Source organism: Sinohyriopsis cumingii, chromosome 10, assembly GCF_028554795.1.
Source record: "Sinohyriopsis cumingii isolate HCF-2022 chromosome 10, ASM2855479v2, whole genome shotgun sequence".
In the NCBI taxonomy this organism is placed as follows: Eukaryota; Metazoa; Mollusca; class Bivalvia; order Unionida; family Unionidae; genus Sinohyriopsis; species Sinohyriopsis cumingii.
This window is the reverse complement of record NC_142970.1, coordinates 11,979,457-11,992,380: the sequence shown is the minus strand read 5'-3', so window position 1 is coordinate 11,992,380 and position 12,924 is coordinate 11,979,457. Positions and strand designations below refer to the sequence as shown.

The 12,924-nt window shown below is 35.3% G+C and overlaps 1 protein-coding gene across 2 annotated transcripts in view; it reads left to right on the top strand.

The window, feature by feature from the left end:
* LOC149789601 (uncharacterized) overlaps window positions 1–10,721 on the top strand; it is a 38,303-nt gene extending 27,582 nt beyond the window's left edge. For both annotated transcript variants that reach the window (XM_089973336.1, XM_089973335.1), the window contains 2 exons: window positions 1–490; window positions 10,477–10,721. In XM_089973336.1, the coding sequence (XP_089829462.1) occupies window positions 1–490; window positions 10,477–10,580 (594 nt within the window). In that variant the 3' untranslated portion in view covers window positions 10,581–10,721. The remainder of the gene's footprint in view (window positions 491–10,476) is intronic.
* The last annotated feature ends 2,203 nt before the right edge of the window (window positions 10,722–12,924 follow it).

The window sequence follows — 12,924 nt, the reverse complement described above, 5'->3', positions numbered from 1 at the left end:
CAAACGATGGATTTAGACGAGGAGTTGCATTCTTTGGTGTCCTGTCTGTCAATACCAGCAAAATTCCAAAAACCTGTGCAAAGAACTTTGCCACCAGGAAAGAATCGCCACGCCTCCTTCATTTATGTCGGCTCAGATAGCGAGTGGGTAAATAAAACTGTAGAAACACTAGAACAAGACTACGGATTTGTTTGCTGTGAATATGAACTAGACGAATTTCGTGGAATACCATTATTGATCTTAGTTCCTAATATAATTAGAAAGTCCTACAAGACGTTTCTTGTTTGGAGCAGAGAAGCACTTCAGAATGTCAATTTTGATGAAATTCAGATGGCCATGGACCAATATCGTAGCAAATGTTTTGTTACAATACTGTTAGGGGACTGTAACGTTCCTGAGTATATCAGAGACTTTACCTATGTTGATGCACGGGATTCCATAAGAAGAGAAATCTGGTGGCCCAAGTTACTGATGGAGCTAGACACTGAAGGTGAGCAAGAATATTTCTAGTGTTCCAACTAAAACATTTTAATGGAGGTGGGGTAAAAATACATTTTTTGTGAGAAATAGGACAAGTTCATGACTTAACATTTTATTTTTGCAGTGGTTTGACTACTTTGTTCATATGGCCGTTAAATGAATATGTTAAAAAAATAATTTTAGGGAAAAATAAAATGATTATATTTAGGGAAATACACGTATTTATAAGGGAAAAAATCAAATAGCCTAGATCTGGTTAAATTGACAGCACTTAAAATTTACAAGGTGATGAAACTTAAAGATCTGCTTTTTAATGCAAATTTTCCTATCATATTGAATAAGCTCAACCATCTTTATAAAAGCTCTGTTGATGCCTAAACATGCAACATTTGAAAAACTAAACTGGTGCAGCATAAATTACATCTTAAAGAATTGAGTTATTAAATGTGTTTATCAGTAGTTTTCAATTCGCTTTCTCCCCTGTTGATTTATCATGTAGCATATGCGTGCTTTCAACCGTACAGTAAATAGGTCAACTCCAGTCAAGGATATATACTGCAACTAAAGTGGCATCATTAAATAGAAAGTACCAACCCTATGACATCTCTGCTTGTACTGTAAACACTATTATTAACATGTACTTGCTAAGTTTGTTTCACAAACCTGTGAGGAGAGAGGATCCTTCAACCTGACAATCTCATGTATTTACGCTAAAAATGAAAGTCTCATATGACCAATACCACCCCTACTTTTAGAAGATCAAAAAAATAAGCGTAGGTCGGTTGCTTTATTTATTTGATTTGATTGTAGTTCTTGCGTCAGTGTAATATTAATCAATGGTTATCAATGCAATAATGAAGTACAACAACCCTCAGTAAATGACTTCCTCACATTTAACGCATTTCGTTGTTATCTCTCCCAGCATAAAAATGAAATAGTCTTATACGACCAATACCACCACATATCAAAAATGTGAGGGTTGGTGGGTTGCTGTTGTCAATGACAAAGTTAAGCAATATCATGATATTAATTTGCATTATACAAGAAGAATCATTTATTCCAAAATATATAAATTATACTGTTAATGATTATAATATAATTGTATAGAAAGTATTTTGCTTAAAAGGAGCGATGTGGCTTTTATTAGCTCTACTGGTCGTATAAAAGCTTATGGATCATGTTACTTGTCTGTACGTTAGCCATCGTTTGTTATCGCTGTTTCTAAATTATTTGAGGATTGAAATGAAACTTTACAAGCACATGTATCCCATGGATTAGTTAGTCCTAAGTCAAAATGGTGCCGCTGGGACATTCAATACCGGCCATCTTGAAACTATAAAAAGGTCATATGAACATCTTCCCGTTGTAAAACACCTTACGTCGTTGTTTTTTGGTCCTGAAAGAGAATGGTGTACAAGATGAGCACCATGGCAGTCATCTTGAATATTTTGTTAACGCTACTACTGAACAGAAGGTCAGACTGATTTGCAGTTTAATTAAAAGTCTTTTTATTCTGTCTAGTTGATCGTAAATCGAAATGGACTCGATTGGTGGTAAAATATGAATGTGACCATCATAGAACCTTTGTTATCGCGGTTGTTGCTGAATGGACCTTCATATAAACATTCAATTTTCAGTACAAGACTTAATATGATGTCTGTTCGGTCCTAAATGAAAAGAGTGCTGAATCAGATCTAGGATTAAATAGCTTCATTTTTGGAAATAGTTTATCCCTACTCCTCCGGAATTTGAAGTCACGTTGACATGAGGTATTCACTAGAAGACTCTCTGTTGAATCTAGGTGATCTTAAATTAAAGTGACGTGACATTCAACATGGCCGGCGCAATGTCAGTTTAGATACAATTGTTATAACTATTCCACGTAGATGGCTGGTTATACTGACATAGTTTTCACCAGAAGACTTTAAATAATATCATGTGTGCTCTAGATAGGAAAGGTACCAATCTTCTGTTTAGTCTTGCGAACATGGCATCTATCTGGAAATCTTGTTACTGTTACTTCTAATAAGTAAAAAGTGTAACAATATGGTTATTTTCACATTAGGACTTATGTTGTATTTTTGCCAAAATTTAAAATGATGCTGATCTGGCCAGCAATATAGCTACCATGGTCTCCATTAGAATATTCTTGTTTTGTTTTCTCCCCATAAATGAAATATCATTTTTAAAATTTCGACATCATCGATGTGATGAAGAAATTAAATTAAATTAAATGCTTTCTTGTAGAAACATTCTTTTTCTCCCATTCCATGTTATTGGATGGTGGTGCATTGACTTTTCCTTCTGATTTTCCAGCTGATAAATGTAACACCTTTCAGTTGGCAAAATTATACAAATGTGTAAATCTCTTAAATGTAAGGTGTAAATTTCTTAAGCAAATGTTGTGAAATGGTAAGATGCTTTCTTTTCATAGTTAAGAAAGTTACCATCTTCACGGAATATATAGGCACTGAAATTCATTTAAATCCTATTTGTGGTTAGACTCTTGCCATACTGCTTATGGTAACGTCCCTTAACCTAAGTTCTTGTACTGACATGCGCATGTCACCTTTTGTTTAATCCGAGTGGAATGTATTTAACAATACAGTTTGCGAGTGATTCAAGTTCGAAACAAAATCTAACTAAAATAATGTAATTGATGACGAATGTGGAAATGTCATGTTTACATTAGTACATTTCAACTATAGATATATTAAATATATAATATGAAATCATATTCCTTAACACGTTTAGATAGCTGCATAATTTCCAAATCGTTTTATGAACTCATCTGTTTTCAGCTTATACTATATTTAGCTCGGTGGTCTTGCATCAGGATACTGTACGAGTCTTGCCTCATATCCAGGCTCTCAGATATGAAAAGGTTTCCGCAACTTTTAAATGACGAATTAATTATGATCAGTCAAGTCTAAGCTGTCTACTATTAATGCATATTATTTATGATCAATTTTAAAAAGGTGTTCTGCCACCATTATGATCTTTAGTTGTGCGTACGTAATGCCGATCTTGTATTATTATTCCACTATTACTAAGAACTGATAAAAAAATTGATGTTACTAATTTTATAAAATTAGATACAAATGTAAATGAATATCATGATATTGTACCAGAAGGTACTAGCTTTATGATTTCTCGTTTGTGATGGAACAACAAATGCCAGCAAAATATATTTTTTAATGAATAATTTTATGAGTAATTTTAGTACATCAACACTAGTGGGGTATTAAATAGATAATTATAAATTAAAGCACTCAACGTAACACCTGATCAAATATGACGTTTACGTATTGAGGCCTCGTAATGTTCACAGATTAAGATATCCATTCAATCTAGGCACCACAAATTTGAGTAAACAAACATGTAATTTGCCTTTAAATTAAAAAGATGTCCTTTTATATATTTTAGCCAACTTGTACAAAAATATTCTTACAGACATGTTCATTTTCTAATAATATATCATCACCACACAGTTGTAATACATAATGTATACGTTTAGCAACATTCAACCAGTCTCTGTAGATTTGGTACATAGAATTGTGATGAAGAGCATCCCAGTGTCATTCAGACTCTATCCAATTACGACATCATTACTTTTCGAGTGCCGACGCTCAATAGAGCCTTCACTAACTCATCAGTTCCTCTCTCCTATTCTTGGAATTCCAGTAATTTAAAAAAAATCCATAGGCAATGCCTCGTGTATATGCATACAAAATGAAAAAGACGTATGCTAGAAAGGAAGAAACTGATATTTGACTTTAGCAATTAAAATACCTACCGCCGTATTTCTAACAACACGTAAATGTCAAAATAATTAGAAAAAGTAATTTTACCCTGACTTGTATGACATCTGAATTCAAAATCTCTTTAGCAAGATACTGTTTGCATGTTGTCTCTATAGAGTATTGAAACTTCACTTTAACGGCCTTTACCTTACTTTGCATAATGGATTGATTACAATGCTACCTGAATTTCCCTTGTCAGCTGCATTTGACACAACAGACAATTATATATTACTCCCCACTCACGAAAATGTTTGTGGTATTTAAAATCGAGCCTAACTATGGTTCAAGACCTACATAATCAACAGAACACAAATTGTATCCGTAAATGGAACACATTTGAGCCCAGTTGAGATATGTTTGGGTGTTCCACAAGGTATTGTTCTTAACCCCTTTCGCTTCACTCTATACACTCAGCCGCTTTCACGTGGCATAGTTCGATATCCGGTGTTTCACCAGCTGTACACTAATGAGACACTCGTATAAAATTATATCTGCCCAACTAAAATTGGGGGTACCATCGGAGGCGTATAAAGATGCATTTGTGAGGCGAAGGACATGGATAACATGTAAAAAGCTGCAACTGAATTATGATAAAACTGAAGCCATCCTAACCACGCAAATTCTTGCTCATTCGTATTCTTTACCTGAAAAATAAGTATCAGCAATAATGATGGCATCCATTAGTCTCGAGAGACGATGGAAGTGCGACCCGGTTGGTGGTTGTGCAGCGTCTGCTGTGGCTATATCGTCCCAACATGGGAATGGCAGTCCTTGCTGCACTTGAAGGTTGCATCTGGTGTTGGTTAAAGCTGCTTCTTCTTCCTTTGCGATCGTTTTTTGTCCTCGCCGGCTTTCAGACCATTGATCAGAGCATGTCGCCAGCTGGACCTGTCTAGAGCGAGCTCGTCCAAGATGATGTATTGATGTCAAGCGCTTTCATGTCGCGCATCCTTGAAGCGGAGATTAGGTTGACCGATCGACCTTTTGCCAGAGGCAAGTTTCGAATAAAGAATGTTTTTGGGGGTCAGTCCGTAATCTATCCGACGTACATGGCCCATCCATCTGATACGACATTGCCGGAGGAGTGTGACCATCCTGGGAATATTGGCACGTTCAAGCACATCGTTGTTTGTTACTCGGTTGCTCCGGATTATGCCGAGTATGCGTCAGACGCGTCGCATGTGGAAGACGCTAAGTCTTTTCTCTTGTGACGCGTACAGAGTCCAGGTTTCACTAATGTACAGGAGAGTGCTTGGCACGCATGCACGGTACACGGATATCTTAGTGTTTAGGGTCAGCATGCTGTTGTTCCACTCTTTGACAACCTGGAGAGAGTTGCTTATGCCTTTCCGATCCGCTTGATGAGCTCAGAATCGAGCGAGCGATTGGTGATGCTGGTAGTGACGAGGTACAGGAACTGACTGACCATCTCAATTTCGTAGTTGTTGATGATGTTTGGGTGTCCGCGTCCTGACCCATCACGTTTGATTTCCTTAGGCTGATGGTCAACCCAAACTCATCGGCGCTGTAGCTCCGCTTTTGTGTGAGTGACTAGAGCAGCATTGTCTACGAAGAGCATGTTCCTGCTTGTTACTTCACGCACTTTGCTCTTTTCCTTCAGTTGTGCCAGGTTGAACAGCCTGCCGTCTGATCGCGTGTGCAGATAGATCCCTTCTGTGGACGGCTCAATGGCGTGCGAAGGACTGCGAAGAAGATGCCGAAGAGAGTGTGGACAAAGGAACAGCCCTCTTTCACTCCACTGCAGATGTCAAAGGGGTCCAGATGTTAAGCCTTCTTACTGCATTGTGCTTTTCATGTCATCATGGAAGGATTGGATCATGCTTAGCATCTTTGGAGGGCATCTAATTTTCGCCAAGATTTTGAAGAGTCCGTCACTGCTGACCAGATCGAACGCCTTGGTGAGGTCTATAAAGGCCAGGAAGAGGGGTCTGTGTTGTTATCTGCATTTCTCCTGCAGTTTCCTGACGGAGAAGATCATGTCGTTTGTGGACCGCTATGCGCGAAACCCGCACTGCGAAACTGGATACACTGTTTGTAAGCGTATACAGCCTGTTTAGGATCACTCGTGTGAGAAATATCAGCAATGCCAGCAATAATGTAGACATTCAATATGAAACCTAAGTGTCACTCTCATGGTACGTTCTCAAGACACCAACACTTTTGTATCCCTTAGTATTTCAATACTAGACTATTGTAATTCACTTACATCTGATTCGGGTCAATATCTGCAATAGAAACTGCAAACAGTTAAAAACTCTGGTTTTTGGGTCATCCTTGAAGTAAGAAAAAAACTAACACACTTCTGCCATGTTCTTTCACGAGCCTCCTGGGGTAACATATCTAACAATTAAAATTAAATACCGCTGAGCCCCAAATCAGCCTTGCCTACGGCCTAGGTGTATCAAAGACGCAAGGTGAAAGGTATAACGATTTAATAAATTATCAACGTATTCCACTATTTCATCGACACTTTCTAAACATAATTCTTTCGACAAATGCAATGACCTATTCAGAGTTGCCAATTACTATTCTCATATAAAATTACAGTTTTAAGAGAGGGTTTCCTTCGGTGTTGATTCTGCTACTCCTCTGTCCGACTCTTGTTTCTTATTTTACTTCCCGTACCCTTAACTCCGTGCTCTCTTTGCGATTCCGTCAGGCTTATAACTTTTGTATATTCGCGATACCATTCACATTTAAATTTTAAAAGAGTGGACAATATCACTAGTTCTCTAGCTAAGAAATGGCCATGGTTCAATATTTACAGAATGCCAAAACATCCTTTTTCTTTCTTCGTGCTTCACTCTGTTAGACCTCTGTAAAAATAACAACCATTGCAAGATATCCCTCTACTTCTGAAGGCATTAATATGTTGATGGTTTCTGGGCTCAATCTGTTCCTTATCTGTTTACTTCTACAAAAAGAGGAATAGAGTAGGAAGAAAGAAATGGATATTAAAATGTCTGGTATGTAGTGAAGATTGACAATTTTCTACCACTCCCCCTTTTATTCAACCCCCGAATAAGGTGTCTAGTAGAGGGATACTCCCTTTTCGATAAAGTTTTGGCAGCATAACAGAATATTGTCAGATTTAAGGTATGATCAGTCTACTCTTCCTTGTTTCTGTTAGTTTTTCATTTTTAATTGTATAAATCAGTTATGATTGTCAACATTCCTTGTCTTGGCATGGATACTATAACTAGTTGCAAATTTAATTTGGCTTTCATCCAGATCACTTTTATAGATTGTCGAAGTCTCTGAGTTGTCCCTCCCTCAGGAAGAAATTATTTCATGCAAGTTATTACTATTCCTTGGACATATTCATATCGAAACTGGTCTTCTTAATCTTGGCTGATGGTTTGTTTTCTTTGTTGATTGTTTCCCTGACTCAATACCACCATCCTTTTCTTCACTTCATTGCCATATATATTTATTTAGAAGAATACACATGACATAAAAAGTACGAAAAAATCCAAACAAACCGTTAGAACATATTCAATTAACAAAGGGTTCAAATAATTCCCTTTAATGATGCAGTCAGGTCCAAGTGCAGGAAATGATGCAATTGTGGGTGAAATTTATATTGATTTTCAGAGTGACATTTTAATCGCTGGGGTCAATTCTTACCCTTTATGTTCAAACGTGCTATTTTTAAGACCACATCAGATTTTTATTACACGTAAATTTGAAGTGTATGTACCGTAAAACCAGATTGATTGTTTTGGGCTCATTATCACTTCTACACTTAATCAGATTTATTTGCAAGTCATTAAATTTGACCCGAGTCTGAGTATGATATAATTGATGTATTGATCTCCTTTCAGCACATGATATCGCGTTGCTATCGTGAACCTCCAACTGCATTATTCTGACAGCTTCATAACCTCTATCACTGTGAAAAAGTTTATAGTTTGGTATAATTGCTCATTATTTAACAGAAAAATATGGTGGAACCTGAATGTATCTCTGCACTGTTTTGTGTTCTCATTGATGAATATTGCATTTACTTAGATCTGGCCATCAATGTAGACGTCTTAGATACAATAATGATAACGCTTCCATTTTGAAGTAAGAGTAAATCAAACCCACGCTTACCTTTGCATATCTGATTTAGAGTGAATTCATAGCACTACAGTTTCTTCTTTTATTTGATTATTAATTGCATTTGGTTTGCTGGCAAGGTTAAAAATATTGCTAGCGTACTGCTAGCATGTTTAAGAATCCCCAAGAGCCAAGCTGTGACAAATACAAAGCCATTTTCTTTAAGAAATCTCCAGCACTGAGGTAACCATGATTATTCATTTTCAGTAATCGGATTTCTTCTGCACAGTTTGTTCAGGAAAGGCCACTAACCATCACCATGTTTTCTCCAGAGTCAAACAATTTGTTGTGGGGTGTGCATGCACGTGTCTTGCATAACTGTGTTTGATACATACGTTTTAGATGTTGCATACTCTTGAGAAAAGTTTGGCTAACGAAGCACTCTTTTTATGTCTTGGGTATAATGTCGAAAAGCGTTTTGATCGCGAACATTTATTTTCCTTTACAAAAGTGAACAGTGAACAGTTTTGAGTGACATTGTGTTTGGTTGCGTTCAGAGGAGGACACGTATCTTTTAGGCTTATATCAAATCCCTAAGTTAAAATGAATATTCAGTGAAGATATATTTCTGCTACATATATGAAGGACACATAAAGTAAACTTTAAATTTTAAGATATTCGTACATTTAATTTGCGTTGTTTGTGTTTTTTTTTTGTATATCATGATGTGTTGTGGCTTTTGTAAGGTATATTTTGTTGTAGCTGACCTTGTCGAAAACAAAGAACATTCTGTAACAGACCTGAATCATTGATTTGCATTCATTTTGTACAGATCTAAACCATAGCTAATATTATCTCTTTTTATGGGTTTAATATTAGGAGCATTAGTAATTGAAATAAATATTTAATTTCATCCAAGTCAAGGACGTTATCTTTTCCCTGCTTTTATTATAATTTTAGTAATATACCTTTAAATTATAACTAACATTTTATCTTGTAAACATTTGGAATCTTCTAGAAAGAAATTGTACAATATGTAATAGTTTTTTTTATAGAAAACTTAATTGTGACCTAAGGACAGGTAGAGGACTGTATATTCTTGTCGTTCTAGAAAGTACTTATTCCTGCTGTAAGATCCGAGCAGAAGCAGTTCTGTTGTTGTTGTTTTCAGTATTTCATTAGGCTGGAATTTATTTATTGAAATCATTTATTAAAAATACAAAGTGTTGAAAAATAACATTCTTGGAAATAGAGACTTAGACATTTAGTGAAATTTAAAATGAGGGTATATTATTGTATTGTTTTATTATAATTCAACAACACTATTGGCACATTACTACGACAAAAGTCACCAGAGGCACATCAACCTTTCCAGCGTAGGACGTTTTGAAATACCACTATCGTTTGAGAACTTTAAATATTAGGAATTGTTAGAAATTCTAGGTATATCTGGCCATTAATAGTAATAATGTAAGTTCTTTCCCATTCTACTCTCGGGAAATATATTGTTTGTTGAATTAAAATAAACAATTGGTTCTGATTAATTTCTATTATTTTCGAACAATAGAATCGTAACAGAAAATTGGGGGCTCGTTCTTGGGATTCAAATTAATCTAAAATGTATCAGAAAGTTTCGTTTATGAAATTTCAATTTAACTTTAGGAACTTTCTACATGCCAGGTATTATTTCACATTTTAGAAATTGTTAGTGAAACCAAGAAGGTTTTACAATGTGATCTAAAGATAACTTTATTTAAAATCCTAGAATAGCTGATATGGTATAGTTGTCTAGTACATCATGCGTCTGTTCATCTTTTAGCACAGATTTGTTATTGCTACACATTCTTAACTATATATAAATATAGCTGTATTTGATACGATTTTGTGTTTGCAGATATTAATTATTACCTTATTTAAATAATTCATTGCCATTGTGGTGATACGAAAGGGAAGATGATCGTATTATTGTCATTATGGTATTGCAAAATGTAACATCATTTTTTAACTGTAAGTGTGGTATCAATAATGTTACGATCGTTTTGTCATTGTCATTGTGATATTGCTAAAGCTAAGATAATTTTGTCATTGTAATTGGGATATTACTAAATCTAAGATTTTGTTTCCTGTGTAGGAAATCAAGAATCGTCAGAAGATCAGGCTAGTGATGAAGGGAAACATTCTGTCATTGAAGAGACATCTACACCAAAGGAACCGGGAGTAGCAAGTAGTCTATAATGCAGTGTACCGCCTACGTAATGCAGCTTATTCAATAAAAGGATATTAAACAAATTTGAACAAAATATTAATGGTATGATACTTATACAGATCTGAGTATTGCCGACTTATTTAATAACTGAAATAAAAAATAATTACATATTCATTGTCTTTCATTTTTATCTACATGACAAGGTCATCTCCTAGAGAGCGGGTTAAACCACAGAAAGACATGCATCCATTAATTTAAACCTATTATTGCAGTATCCTGCATCTGTAAAATCACAATCTTCTACTTTAAGCTTGCTATAGAAGAAGGATGCAAAATAATATTCATTTTGTACACGATTCAGATCAAAATTGGCTATATAATAAGGATGCACAATGGTACTCATTTTGTACACAATTCAGATTTAAATTAGCTATACAACAAGAATGCACAATAGTACTGATTTTGTACACGATTCAGAAGCAGAACAATATTATAAATCCGTTTTTCCATATGGAAGCAAGTTTGAAATGTTCGTTTATGAGGCCGATGATTCTGGTTACCTAGTACATAATGAATGTGGTTGCCACAAAATATTGCCATAAATTAGATTACTCTATAACATAAGTTTCCAAATGTTTCAAGCGAACCAAATTCTTCATGAGGGGAGGAAACAATTCAACAATTCCTTCCACAAAACAAACACTAAAGACAAAAGCCAAGAAAGCATAATAACTGTTATGTGTTTCAAAGATATACAAGCAAAATATAAGAAATGGAAGAAATAACACGAAACCTAAGGTGGCCATAGGTGGCACCCTATTTCAATTTTCTTGTATTATTCAGTCAATATGATGCTGATAAAATAGTCATACAATTCAGATTTCAGGCCTCTTTCCAGTCATTAGTCAATCTATTTGTCGCACAAAATTGTGATTGATACTGCTCTCAGACTGCTTGAGAGGCTGCCACGGAACTGTAAACGTTTGTGACTACCTGTGTTGATTTCTCCGAATAGAGCATGTGCCATACCCTGCATTATAAACCAGGTACTACTTGAAACATCTTGAAAACTGTTGAGTATTAATAGCAATTGACATTTCACTTGAAGCACCAAAACACTTAATATTTATTTATTTTGTTCCGATTTATATCTGAAAATGAAAATATTTTAACACGCTTGAGATTTTATAGCAGCATATCAATAATAATTCTAAATGCATCATATAGGCTGAATGTGAAAGTGCAGAGTACATGATAAGAAAATGTAGACCCTAAAGGAACCATGATAAAAGAGCATAAAACATGTAACCCACATTTTTACTTGTGTTTCAGAGAGAAATAGAATCACAACATTATGACAAGATTACTCTACATGTCATTCAACCGAAGAGTTTATGGGATGATGTTGAATCGGTCCATTAGCACCAGTTTGTTTTTGCTACTCGTCCTAAACCCCATGGACGATTGCCATAAAACTACACACACATTCATTGCAATATATAGCTGGTCAAAACAAATGGTGCTGACCCGAAATCAAATATGGCAGCCACAGTGGAGATATTGTTATTGCAACTATTCCTGAATAGATGATCAAAACCTTTTGTGTTTACTAGAAAAACGTATGGTGTCTTGTTTGTCCTATCAACGTGGTTTTTGTCTGAAATCTTAAGATATTTAGTTGGTTCTAAATGAAAAAGATACCAATTTGATACCTAGTATGACCATCAAAAAGGCCATGTTAAACATTGTCATGCAATTACTGCTCGTGATTGGATAGTCTGGCCAATATGACTTTTATCGTCGTATCTAGTTGGTATTGGTAAGATATAGCTGACATTTAATAAGGCCACACCTTGGGTTACCTTGAAAAATGTATTATCTCTACTCTTTCTAATCTGATGACTTTATCAACATCATGTTTTCACTAATATACTTCATATGATACCTAACAAAAAATGACGCCAGTTAAAGCATCATTAAAGGATGTCTTGCAAATATTGCATCAAGCTAAATTTAAAGATATTTTAACTACTATGTGAAATATGTCTGATATATACTGAGTGAAAGAACAATTCGTTCTAGTTATCGGTATTTGCTGATGCCAGGCAATCACGGAAGTAATTTGTGACTGGCTTGATAATAAAGCCATGTAAAGTTGTCTTGTAGCGCTTCATTTAATTTTTGTCATGCATTAAAGGATCAGAATGTTTGCTTTCAGCTTCTGAAATAAAATGCACAACAAATATTTTTAAAACATGGTTGCAGCATCCTGTCATGAAGTCGTTTCTAATTATACAAAAATGATACTGACTTGCCAAGGCTATGTAGTAATTATTTTTAAAACAATGTTTACACAGGATCTATGTTACGACC